Below are 12938 nucleotides of genomic sequence, written 5' to 3' on the forward strand. Positions count from 1 at the left end.
AGTTGGAGGTTGCTGTGAGCTGTGATGCTATGGCACTCTACCCAGGGGGATAACTTGAGGCTCTGTCTCAAAAAAAAAAAAAAAAGAAAACAAGAAGAAAGGTAGAGTTAGAAAATAACCAGAAAGTATGCAATGAAATACAGTAAGTTCTTACTTATCAATAACAAGACTGAATATAAATGGAGTCAATTCTCCAATTAAAAGATATTGAAACCCATCTCTAAAAACTAGCTGGATGTTGTGGCAGGCACCTGGTAGTCCCAGCCACTTGGGAGGCTGAGGCAAGAAGATCACTTGAGCCCAAGAGTTTGGGGTTGCTATGATGCATTCTATGAGCTATGGGCTTTCTTTTTCATTTTTTAAATTCTTGGGGATTCAATGAATGTACAAAGAACCAGGTTACATTGATTGCTTGTTAGATAAGCACCCTCTTCTAACTGTGTCCTGCCCCTAAAAGGTGTACCACACCCCTTGTTCCCCCCACCCCCTCTATCCTTCCCTTTCTCAGGTCTCACCATCCCCCACCCCCCACTGTGTATTAGGACCTTAACTGTGTTCTTATTGGAATTGAATGCATAGGATTCTGAGCTATGGGCATTCTACCCAGGTGAAAGAGCGAGACTCTGTATCAAAAAATAAAATTAAATAAATAAATAGAAGATATGAAGTGGCCAAATGAATAAAGAAACAAGACCCAACTATATGCTCCCTACAAGAAAATCACTTGACCTATAAAGACACAGACTTAAAGTGGAGAGGGAAAAGATATTTCATGCAACTGGAAACCAAAAAAGAACAGGAGTAGCTATCCAGAGACAGAAATAGATAGTAAAAAGAGACAAAGAAAGTCACTTCATAAAGAGGTCAATTCAGCAAGAGAATAGAATTATTATAAATATCTATGCACCCAACAGTGGAACACCCAAGTATATAAAGCAAACATTTAAAAGGAAAGATAGACTGGAATACAATAATAGTAGGAAGCTTGAACACCTTCCTCTCAGTAACAGACCATCCAGACAAAAACATCAACAAACACTGGAGTTAATCTACACACTGGACCAAAAAGCCTAACTGGCATTTACTGAATAATTCACTCAACTGTTACAGAATACATATTCTTTTTATTAGCACATGGATTTCAAAAGCACAGGCAACCAAAGCAAAAATAGACAAATGGTATTACATCAAGCTAAAAAGTTTCTGTACAGCAAAGGAAATAAACAACAAAGTAAAAACATAATCCACAAAATAGAAGAAAATATATGCAAACTATCCATCTAACAATTTATAACCAGAATTTATAAACAACTCAATAGTAAAAATAGAATAATCTGATTAAAAATGAGCAAAAGATATGAATCGACATTTCCAGAAGAAGACATACATATGGCCAACAGGTATATGAAAAAAAGCTCAACAGCAGTAATTAGCAAAGAAATGCAAATCAAAAACCATATCATTTCACTCCAGTTAAAATGGCTTTTATCAAAAAGACAGGGAATAACAGATGCTGGCAAGGATGTTGAGAAAAGGGTACCCTCATACCCTATTGGTAGAAATCTCAATTACTATAGCTACCATAGAAAACAGCATGGAAGTTCCTCAAAAAACTAAAAATAGAACTACCATATGACCCAAGAATTCCATTAGCAGGTATATATCCAAAAGAAATGAAATCAATATATCAAAGACAACCTGCACTCCCAGGATTACTGCAGCACTTTTTTTTTTTTTTTTTGAGACAGAGTCTCACTATGTCACCCTCAGTAGAGTGCTATGGCGTCACAGCTCACAGCAACCTCTAACTCTTGGGTTTAAGCGATTCTCTTGCCTCAGTCTCCCAAGTAGGTGGGACTATAGGTACCCACCACAATGCCCAGGTATTTTTTTGTTGCAGTTGTCATTGTTGTTTAGCAGGTCTGGGCCAGGTTTGAACCCCTCACCCTAGGCATATGTGGCTGGCACCCTTAACCACTGAGCTACAGGCACCGAACCACTGTAGCAGTTTTTGCAACACTCAAAATGTAAAATCAGCCTAACCAGGCACAGTGGCTCATGATTTTAATTCCAGCACTTTGAGAGAATATGTATTCTGTAACAGTTGAGTGAAGTATTCAGCAAATGTCAGTTAGGTCTCTTTCGGAGGCCAAGGTGGGAAGATCACTTGAGGCCAGGAGTTGGAGACCACCCTGGGCAACAAAGTAAAATCCTATCTCAACAAAAAATGAAAAGAAAAAAAGGAAAACAAAACAGCCTCACTGCCCATCAATGGACAAATGCATAAAGAAAATGTGGGCCTATAGCTCAGCAGCTAGGGCGCCAGCCACCAGGGGCCTGCCAAACAACAGTGACAACTACAACCAAAAAATAGCCAGCCATTGTGGCAGATGCCTTATAGTCCCAGCTACTTGGGAGGTTGAGGCAAGAGAATCACTTAAGCCTAAGAGTTTGAGGTTGCTGTGAGCTGTGATGCCATAGTACTCTACGCAGGGCAACAGCTTGAGTCTCTGTCTCAAAAAAAAAAAAATAAAATAAAATATGGTATAGATAAACAATGGAATATTACTCACCCATAAAAAATGAAGCCTTGTCATTTGTATCAATAGTAACATGGATGAAAACAGAGGTAATTCTATTGAGTGAAATAAGTTAAGCACAGAAAAGACAAATGTCACATGTTCTCACTCATATGTGGGAGCTAAAAACATAGATCATGTGAAGATAGAGAGTAGATTGGTGGGTTACCAGAGGCCAGGAACCAGGGGGAGTTAATGATGAAAGTTTGATTAATTAATACAAATATATAGTTTGATAGAAGAAGACATAGTATTTGATGGATCAACAAGGTGACTATAGTTTATAATAATCTGTTGCATATTTTAAAATAGCTAGAAAAGAATAATTGAAATGTTTCTAGCATAAAGACAAGATAAATATTTAAGGTGATGGATACCTCAAATTACACTGATTTCCTCTTTATAAATTCTATGAATGGATTAAATGATCACATGTGTCCCCAAGATATATAGTTATAAGGTATCAATAATAAATTAAATTCAAAAAATTTGAATGTTGAATATTCTTGGATGTCTGATCATCTTTTTATTCAGAAATACTATTTTGCCTACACTTTGGATACCCCCCTTCCTCCACAGGAAGATGCTATCAGCTCCAGGTGAGAGCCACTTCCTCGCTTTGTCACCTTAGCCAATGCCTTCACTGTGTTTTTCCCTACTGGATTCTCTCCACTGCCTATAAACCATCTCTAAACTCTTGTCTGGGCTACTGAAGGCCTTTGCTGTCTTGGGCAAATGCTCACATTCTGTCAAACATGCCCCAGTTTCTCTTGCGTTAGACCTTGGTAAGGACTTGAGAAACAGGCATGAAGGATAAGAATGATGCAGTAAGAAAAAACTATAGGCAGAGTAAAGACCATAAGCAGAGGTCAGGAATCAAGAGAGTGGGAGCACACGAACCAGGAACCCAAGGTAGTCCACAGATCTCACTGTGACAGCAAAGGAAATCCTGTGAAGATGGGGCTACGAAGACAGGCTGCTGCCACAGAATAGAACCAAAGTGTGAGACAAAGAGCCTACACTTCACATGGCAGGTAAGGGGTTGGGGGATCTGCAGAGGAGAGTGACATGGTCTGCCGTGTGAAGGGACTGGCCTGAGGCTCCATCTACCACGGTGGTCAAGGTACCAGTGTCCATGGACCTGGAGAAACAGCCAGGTCCTGGGGAGGCTCCTGCAAAGTGGGTCACTCAACTCACCAGCAGGAAGGGGCCCTCAGGATGGTCACAGGCCTCCAGTGCAGATGGGGATTTCGGCAGGCGGAATGAGGCCCACTCCCACCCATTGTCTGCTTTCCATGCTTTGATTAATCCTCTGCTGTCTATGGTGACAACCAGCTGCAGTTGAGGGTAGGTCACCAAATTCTCCATAATATCAGGCTGTAGAGGGCTTGACCAGATCTGTGTACCCTGGGCAGCAACCAAAGTAATATAACAATCAGACACAGGGATCCATGATTTTGTAAACACATATTTTCATGCATTCACTCAACACTCATTTGTATGTGCCTACCGTGTACCAGGCTCCATAGTACACATCTAGTACACCATAGTACACACATAGTACACACTGCAGCACGAGAGTGAAAGATATGACCCCACCCTACAGCATAGTAGGTAAAACAATAAAGGTAAGACAGGAATGTCCTTGATATGAGGAGAGTGACTTAGCTAGGCAGTCTGGGAAGACACCCTGAAGGCTGGACAGCACTCACCAGAGGGATGAAGGGTGGGAGTATGGCACACACAACAGCATGTCTGAAGAACTCTCAGCACTTATCTAGAACCCAACTAAAGGAGAATGGAGGAGCAGGGTGGATGGCAGGGGGGTGGGGGGATGGTTAAAGGCAACACCACTGTGCCCCGCTCGGGAACCTGGGTTGCATGCACTGCTGTACACCGCTTAGTCTATGCATCATGGGCATCATCTTACTTGGTTCTCACAGTAGCCTGGTCTCACTGATAAATAAATTCAGGCTTGCAGATGTGATAAAAACAGGTTATGCTGCATAGACCACAGCTGCCCTGTGTGGAACACCTCTCTGTTCTCTGGGCCCAGCCCTGGTCAAGGCCTCTCCCATACACAGTCCACTGATCCAGAGAAAAACAACTGCCCCAAGCTAGGTCCATTCTGTGGCCTCTCCTGAGATGTTGAAATTTAGAATAAAGAGGTAAAGAGCTGGGCGCTGCTGGGACTATTCTGCACTAAAACAGGGCACAAGAGGGGAGTCTAAGACAACTGCTCTGGAGTGCCTAGGCATGCTGGTCAGCTTTCCTTCCATTTAGGGGTTATTATGACCTCTTTTTTTCATGTTTTGTCAGTTTTATCATTATCTCTACCTCTTTCCCAGTCATGGTATCTTAGTATTCTTCTGTTAGTTTCTTTTTTCCCCCTCAGTTGATTTTCATTGCTTAAACAGCTAACATGACTATCACTAGTACTGTACAGACCTCCTCAGCAGGGACTAGGCTGATGGTCAATGATTGCTGGAGAAATATAGAACATTTACAAGAGTAAGTGTTACTGAAATGGGCAAAAAGCAGTAAAACAGAACGCTGAAACATGCTGGCCTATTTTCTGTGCTCCCTAGCTCCATGCATAACCCCCACCCCCCAAAAGATATCCAAAGTTTTATAAAGCTACAGTATTCAGGCTCGGCGCCTGTGGCTCAAGCGGCTAAGGCGCCAGCCACATACACCTAAGGTGGCAGGTTCGAATCCAGCCCGGGCCCGCCAAACAACAATGATGGCTGCAACCAAAAAAATGGCCAGGCGTTGTGGCAGGTGCCTGTAGTCCCAGCTACTTGGGAGGCCGAGGCAGGAGACTCGCTTGAGCCCAGGAGTTGGAGGTTGCTGTGAGCATGATGCCACGGCACTCTACCCAGGGGGATAGCTTGAGTGAGGCTCTGTCTCAAAAAAAAAAAAAAGCTACAGTATTCAAAATGGTATGATACTAGCACAACACACATTCAGACAGATGAAACAGAAGGCCCACAGACCCAACATAAAGTGAGAATACGATATATAAAATAGGGGCATTATAAGTCAGTGAGAAATTTACTCAGTGAACAATGTTGGAAGAGTTGGCTGCCTAGTTGGAAGAAACTATAGTCCAACCCCTACATTTCCAATCATACACACAAAAAATATCAAAAATGTAAAAATAAAAAAACTAGAAAAAAATTGCAAGAAAATAGGAACGTCATGTCAGGATAAGAAAGGCCTTCTAAAGCAAAATAGGATACCCAAAAGCCATAAAAGAAGAAAAAGGAAACTCTGTAAAGAAAAATCCAAGAAAAAATAATGATAAGGATTCTTTGCCACTTGAGCAGGAAATTCCAAGTAATCCCTGGTGACTGCAGAATGTAATGGTAGAGAACAAAGGTTCATAGGCCAGCTGACTGTTGACAAGCAGCTTCATCCCTTGAACTTCAATTTCCTTAGCTAAGAAGTAGAGATAACACCCTCCCAGGCACAGGGTACCTCTGTGTTGTCAAAGAGTTCATTAGCTATTATTATGATTTTCATCATTATCCTTTCCATATAAAGAATTGCTATACATTGACAAGGAAAGGACATAACCCCCCAAATCACAACCAACCTCCTTGCAACCACTGATATTATTACTGCTATTATACTCTTTTTTTTTTTTTTTTTTTTTTTTTTTTAGACAGAGCCTCAAGCTGTCCCCCTGGGTAGAGTGCCATGGCTTCACTGCTTACAGCAATCTCCAACTCTTGGGCTCAAGCGAGTCTCCTGCCTCAGCCTCCCAAGTAGCTGGGACCACAGGCGCTCACCACAAGGCCCGGCTATTTTTTGGTTGCAGCCATTATTATTGTTGTTTTGGCGGGCCCGGGCTGGGGATTCGAACCCGCCACCTTAGGTGTATGTGGCTGGCGCCTTAGCCACTTGAGCCACAGGCGCCGAGCCTGCTATTATACTCTTAACACACAGTCTAGCAACTGTACTTTTGGTGTTTATCCAAAAGAGTTGAAAACTTATGTCTACATAAAATCCTGCACACAAATGTTCAAAGCAACTTTATTTAAAACTGCCAAACTTGGAAGCAAGATGCCCATGTTTAATATGACCAACAAACTGTGGCACTGCCATACAAGGGATTATTATTCAGCACTAAAAGGAAATGAGCAGCTAGGCGCAGTGGCTCACGCCTGTAATCCTAGCACTCTGGGAGGCTGAGATCAACAGACTGCTTGAGCTCAGTTCAAGACCAGCCTGAGTAAGAGTGAGACCCCATCTAAAACCTAGCTGGGGGTTGTGGCAGGCACTTGTAGTCCCAGCTACTTGGGTGGTTGAGGCCAAGAGTTTGAGGTTGCTGTGAGCTATGAGGCCATAGCACTCTACTGAGGGTGAAAAAGTGAGAATCTGTCTTAAATAAAAAAGAAGAAAGAAATGAGCATTCATGTCACAAAAAGACACAGAGGAACCTTCGATGCAAACCACTAAGTGAAAGAAGTAAATCTGAAAAGGCTACATACTGTTATGATCCCAACTGCCTTAGTCTGTTTGATGCCATTACAAAATACCTGAGACTGGGTAATTCATAAAGAAAAGAAATCTGTTTTCTCACATTTCTGGAACTGTGAAGTCCAAACTCAAGGGACCAGCAGGTTCAGCTGTCTGGTGAAAGCTCTCTAGCTGTGTCCTCCAGAGGGGAGGAACACTGTGTCCTAATATAATAGAAGGCAGAGGGCAAGAAAGGTGAACCCCCTCTGTTAAGCCCTTTTATAAGGGCATCTAATCCCATTCATGAGGGCTCTGACCTCACTACTCAACCACCTTCCCAATATTGTTGCACTGGGGATTAAGTTTCAACATGAATTTTGAAGGGGACAAAAACATTTAAATCATCACAGCAACTAAAGGGCCAAATTAAAAAAAATAAAATAAAATGGCCAGGCACAGTGGCTTACACTTGTAATCTTAGCACTCTGGGGGACCAAAGCAGGTGGTCTGCTTGAACTCAGAAGTTTGAGGCCACTCTGAGCAAGAGCAAGACCCTATTTCTACTAAAAATAGAAAAACTTGCCAGTTGTCATGGCAGGTGCCTGTAGTCTTAGCCACTTGGGAGACTGAGGCCAGAGGATTGCTTGAGCCTGGAAGTTGAGGCTGCTGTGAGCTATGATGATGCCATGGCATTCCTTCCACCCAGGGAGACAGAGTGAAACTCTGTCTCAAAAAAAAAAAAAAAAAAGAGGGGAGGCACCTGTGGCTCAAAAGAGTAAGGCGCCGGCCCCATATGCCGGAGGTGGCGGGTTCAAACCTAGCCCCGGCCAAAAACTGCAAAAAAAAAAAAAACAAAAACCTCAGCATCAAAAAAAAAAAAAGAAGAAGAAGAAAGAAAAAGAATAGAAGTTTGAAGATTTCCTCACAAAGGATTAGTACCCACTCTTCCCACTCTTAATAGGGTGGAAAGCCAGGCAGAATGGAGTGAAGGGCCCCTGGCACTCTGAAACTATCCCACACTGGGAACAATGAAGAATGTTAGAGTTTGGCAAACTATGGCCTGCAGCCATACCCAGGCTACCAACTATTTTTTGTATTGTTTGTATTTTGTATTTTAGTTAAAAAAAATCAAAAGAAAAATATTTCATTGCAGTTGAAAATGACATGAAATTCAGTTCACATTTCAGTGTCCATAAATAGTTTTCTTGGAATATAGCAACTCTCGTGTTAGTATGTTCTGTCTATGGTTGCATTTGTGTGCCACTTATTCCACACAATAGCAGAGGCAGAGCTGAGTTGTTGCAGAGACTGTCTGGTCTACAAAGCATAAATTTTCTTTTTTTTTGTCCCCTGGGCTTGAGGGCCGTAGTGTCATAGCTCACAGCAACCTCAAACTCCTGGGCTCACATGATTCTCCTGCCTCAGCCTCCCAAGTAGCTGGGACTACAGATGCCTGACACAATGCCTGGCTAGTTTTTCTATTTTTAGTAGAGACAGGGTCTCACTCTTGTTCAAGTTGGCCTTGAACTCCAGAGCTGAAGCAATCTGCTGGTCTCAGCCTCCCAGAATGCTAAGATTACAGACATGAGCCACTGCACCCAGCGAAGCCTAAAATATTGATTGTCTAGCCTAGTGATTTTAAATGGTGTGCTGCGGCATAATAGTGTGTCATGAGAGGACCTCAGGTGTTCCATGCCTAAGATCATTAAATTATTAATTTAATAAATTAGATCATTAATTAAATTATTTTTTAAAAATGTTCAAAGCACAGTAAGTATACTTTTTTGTTGATCAACATAATTTAAGTGTACTGGGAAAATTTAACTATAGGTTCAAGTGTGCCGTGAGGTAAAAAAGGTTGAAAATCACTGGGCTAGCCCTTCGCATCATAGCACATTCTCTATTCGAGACCTTTTTTTTGATGACTATGAAGAGCCCCAGCCCTCAAGCTTCCTACCCACCCAGTGCCCCTAAATCTAAGACTACTCAAGGCCACATGGTCATAACCTGCAGGCAGATCTCTCTCTCAGGAGAGATGATCCCACAGTGGATTAGAGTGGAACTAGGACCTAAGTTCAGTCACTTCTCCTGGCACCCTGGTTAGTGGTCCTTCCTCTCTACTTGCTGTCACTCTCTTGCCTACTAAGTGAACTTGAAATTAAGCTGCACTTGTCAGAAGCAGCATATACTTGTAGCAAAACTGGGGAACAGTGAGAGATGAGCCATGAGTCAATCTCAGCTACCAAGAGATTACTTACAGAATAAAGTAAGGCACTGAGGGTGCCTGTGCTTGTGTAGCATCTAAAACACGAAGTGATCTACAGTTTTCCAGGAAAATATCCTTCATAGGAGGTTGGGTTCCATCTCAGAGTGGTGCCAGGGAAAACCCCTGAATTTGCAGGGAGATCATATGGTTCAAGACTCAGAGTCACTTTCCCTCTCTCAGTTTCTACTTCTAACATTAGGATGACAATAATGAGTACCTTTTTGCCTGCTTGATTAAAAAATGGATATTAAAACTTTTAAACAATAAGCACCAAAAAAACACCAACAAAGTTTAAAATATTAATCAAGCTATTCAGATTTGAACAGTTTGCACATGACTAAAGCCTACAATTATCTAAGCAAAACCACCCAGGGGGCTGGCATCAGTGCTAATGAAGACCACACGACTGAGTGGTTTCTGACAAAGTCCAATGATGCTTGCTAGGAAGGAACAAGGAATGGCATGGCAGCTGCCATCTTAGGTGTATGCCAACACAGCCCCCACCAGGCACAGCTGGGTAAGTCTGTTTCCCCAAGGCAGCACTTGGGGAGGAAGGTAGGAAGCCAAGAATGTATCATTGAGATCAGTCTGACTGGAGGTTCTAACATGGGTCTGGCCCATGCCTGTTACCGGTACAACGACATGGTACGCTGAATGAGCACTCCAGGCTTTCAAGCTCAGATTTTTCATCTGCAAAATGGGGCTCCCAGTCCTCACCTTAGTAGTTTTCCACAATGAGTAAATGAAAACATAATGATGAAGGGATTAGCTAAGACCACAGACACAGTAAGGATTCAACTTCATCCCTGCCTTCACATTCTGGGACCCGCTCACCTTACCTCATTTAAATCCCAGGCACGCACTGTACCGTCTGAGGACACAGTGCAAACTACAGACTTCTTCCTTCCATCAAACCGGCATTCGTTGGTAGAGACATAAGCCAGCTCATTTATCCATCCTGTAAGAAAACACAGACACAAGTGGGCCAAAATTTAAATACTTAAGTTAGTAAAAGGGTAAGTTGGAAAACTATTCCTCTTTCTGTCTCAACAGCACAGTGGACAATGTGGATGGGACAAGCAACAAGGATTTAGACTTACAACCAAGTTTTGCTCCTAGGACTGTCTATCTACCACCAGCCATGTAGCCTTGAACTACTACCTACTCTCTCAGTTTCCACCTCTTTCTACTCTGAAATAGATATAATGATCCTCCCTCACAGGATTATTGCAAGGATCAAATTATAGAACAAAAATGACATAAATTGTATACTCATCAAGTGCCAATTTCCAAGTCACTGGCTGAATCACCAAATTCCGCGAGACTTAATCAGGAAGAGTGTGAGCAACCACATTCCCCACCTCACACCTTTGTGCCCAGCAATGGCTTTACAGATGAAGTCTTCTGGCCGCCCAGATGCCATTCGGAACTCCAGCTCAGATCGGCAAAAATAGTACTGTTTCCATGTTTGTGTGCCCGGGACCATTTGGGAGGCTTTGCAGGATGACCAGCGTCTCAGACATAGCTGCCTGAAAAACAGACCCACAGTGTCTGTCACAATATCAACAGAAATTTATACTTAATTGCTGTATGTAGTTGCCTTTTAAATCTGATAGGAGAAAAAAGAGTGATAATATTAAAATATTAAATCATTTATACTACCTTTTGCATATGCCTTATTACCTTTAGTGGTACTATTTCATGTGGATTCAAGTTACTGCCTACTTTTCCTTTCATTTCCTTTTAGTATTTCTTGTAGACTCTCCTTAGTATTTCTCATAAAGCAAATCTAACAACTCTTTGAGCCTTTATTATCTAGGAATATCTTTCTTCACTTTGGAAGAGGAGTTTTGCTAGATGTGGAATTCTTGGTATTAGTCTTATTCTTTGAGCACTGTGAATATGTCATCCCAAAGACTTTCTGAGCTCTACGGTTTTTTATGAGAAATTATTTGTTAATCTCATTAGGTTCCCTTTATACAACAATTGCGTCTCTTCTGCTCTTTTAAAAACCTCTGTCTTGGCTTGGCATCTGTGGCTCAAGTGGCGAAGGTGCCAGTCACATACACCTAAGGTGGTGGGTTTGAATCCAGCCTGGACCCGCCAAACAACGATGGCTACAACCAAAAAAATAGCCAGGCATTGTGGTCCCAGCTACTTGGGAGGCTGAAGCAGAAGACTCGCTTGAGCCCAGGAGTTGGAGGTTGCTGTGAGCTGTGATGCCATGGCACTCTACCCAGGGGGACAGCTTGAGGCTCTGTTTCAAAAAAAAAAAAAAAAGCCTCTGTCTTGTCTCAGTGCCTGTGGCTCAAGTGGCTAGGGCACCAGCCACATACACCTAAGGTGGCAGGTTCAAATCCAGCCCGGGCCCACCAAACAACAATGATGGCTGCAACCAAAAAATAGCCGGGCGTTGTCGCGGGCGCCTGTGGTCCCAGCTACTTGGGAGGCTGAGGCAGGAGACTCACTTGAGCCCAGGGGTTGGAGGTTACTGTGAGTTGTGATGCCATGGCACTCTACCCAGGGGGACAGCTTGAGGCTCTGTCTCAAAAAAACAAAACAAACAAACAAAAAAACCCCCTCTGTCTTAAGACTTTTGACAGTTTTTTTTTTTTGAGACAGTCTCACTATGTTACCCTTCGTAGAGTGCTGCGGCATCAGAGCTCACAGCAACCTCAAACTCTTGGGCTTAAGAGATTTTCTTGCCTCAGCCTCCCAGATAGCTGGGACTACAGGTGATCGCCACAACGCCTGGCTATTTCTTGTTGCAGATGTCACTGTTGTTTAGCTGGCCCAGTATGGGTTCAAACCTGCCACCCTCAGTGTATGTGGCTGGCACCGTACCCACTGTGCTACAGGTGCTGAGCCAGCTTTTGACAGTTTTATTATAATGTATCTTAGTGCAAAAGTCTTACCTTTTATGTCACTTTGCCTTACTTGAAGCCCATTGAGCTCTTAGATGTATAAATTAATGGTTTTCATCAAATTTGGGGAGTTTCTTCAAACAGATTGTCCTCAACTTACAATTAGATTACATCCCAATAAAATCATCATTAATGATGTACGGCAAAAAGAAATGTACTTAATACACCTAATCTACCAAATATCACAGCTTAACCCAGCCTAACTTAAATGTGCTTAGGATACTTACATTAGCCTACAATTGGGCAAAATCATCTAATGCAAAGCCTATTTTGCAATAGTGTTGAATATCTCATGTAATTTATGGAATGCTATTCTTAAGTATGGTTTCTACTAAACACATCATTTTCGCATTGTTGTAAAGTCAAAAATTTGAAAGTCACCACTGTAAATTGAGGACTTCTGTATTTTCTTGTCTCAGCCTCCCAAGTAGCTGGGACTACAGGTGCCCGCCACAATGCCTGGCTATTTTTAGAGATGGGGGTCTCACTCTGACTCAGATTGGTCTTGAACTTATAAGCTCAGGCAATCCACCTGTCTAGGCCTCCTAGAGTGCTAGGGTTACAGGCACCCGGCCTTATTTATTTCTAATAAAATAATTTCTTTTAAAAACACATTTGAGGCTCGGCGCCTATAGCTCAACCGGCTAAGGCGCCAGCCACGTACACCTAAGGTGGCGGGTTCGAATCCCCAGCCCGGACCCGCAG

General features: G+C 42.6%; 1 protein-coding gene across 1 annotated transcript in view; it reads right to left on the bottom strand.

Moving 5' to 3' along the window:
- Window positions 1-12938, bottom strand: part of LOC100946480 (F-box/WD repeat-containing protein 12-like) — a 29065-nt gene that overhangs the window by 11242 nt on the left and 4885 nt on the right. The window contains exons 3-5 of the mRNA XM_003802249.3: window positions 10678-10838; window positions 10149-10267; window positions 3777-3986 (exon numbers count right to left, since the gene is read on the bottom strand). Coding sequence (XP_003802297.1) covers window positions 3777-3986; window positions 10149-10267; window positions 10678-10838 — 490 coding nt within the window. The remainder of the gene's footprint in view (window positions 1-3776; window positions 3987-10148; window positions 10268-10677; window positions 10839-12938) is intronic.

This window comes from Otolemur garnettii, unplaced genomic scaffold (assembly GCF_000181295.1).
Source record: "Otolemur garnettii isolate 467f Iridium unplaced genomic scaffold, OtoGar3 scaffold00243, whole genome shotgun sequence".
Lineage (NCBI taxonomy): Eukaryota > Metazoa > Chordata > Mammalia > Primates > Galagidae > Otolemur > Otolemur garnettii.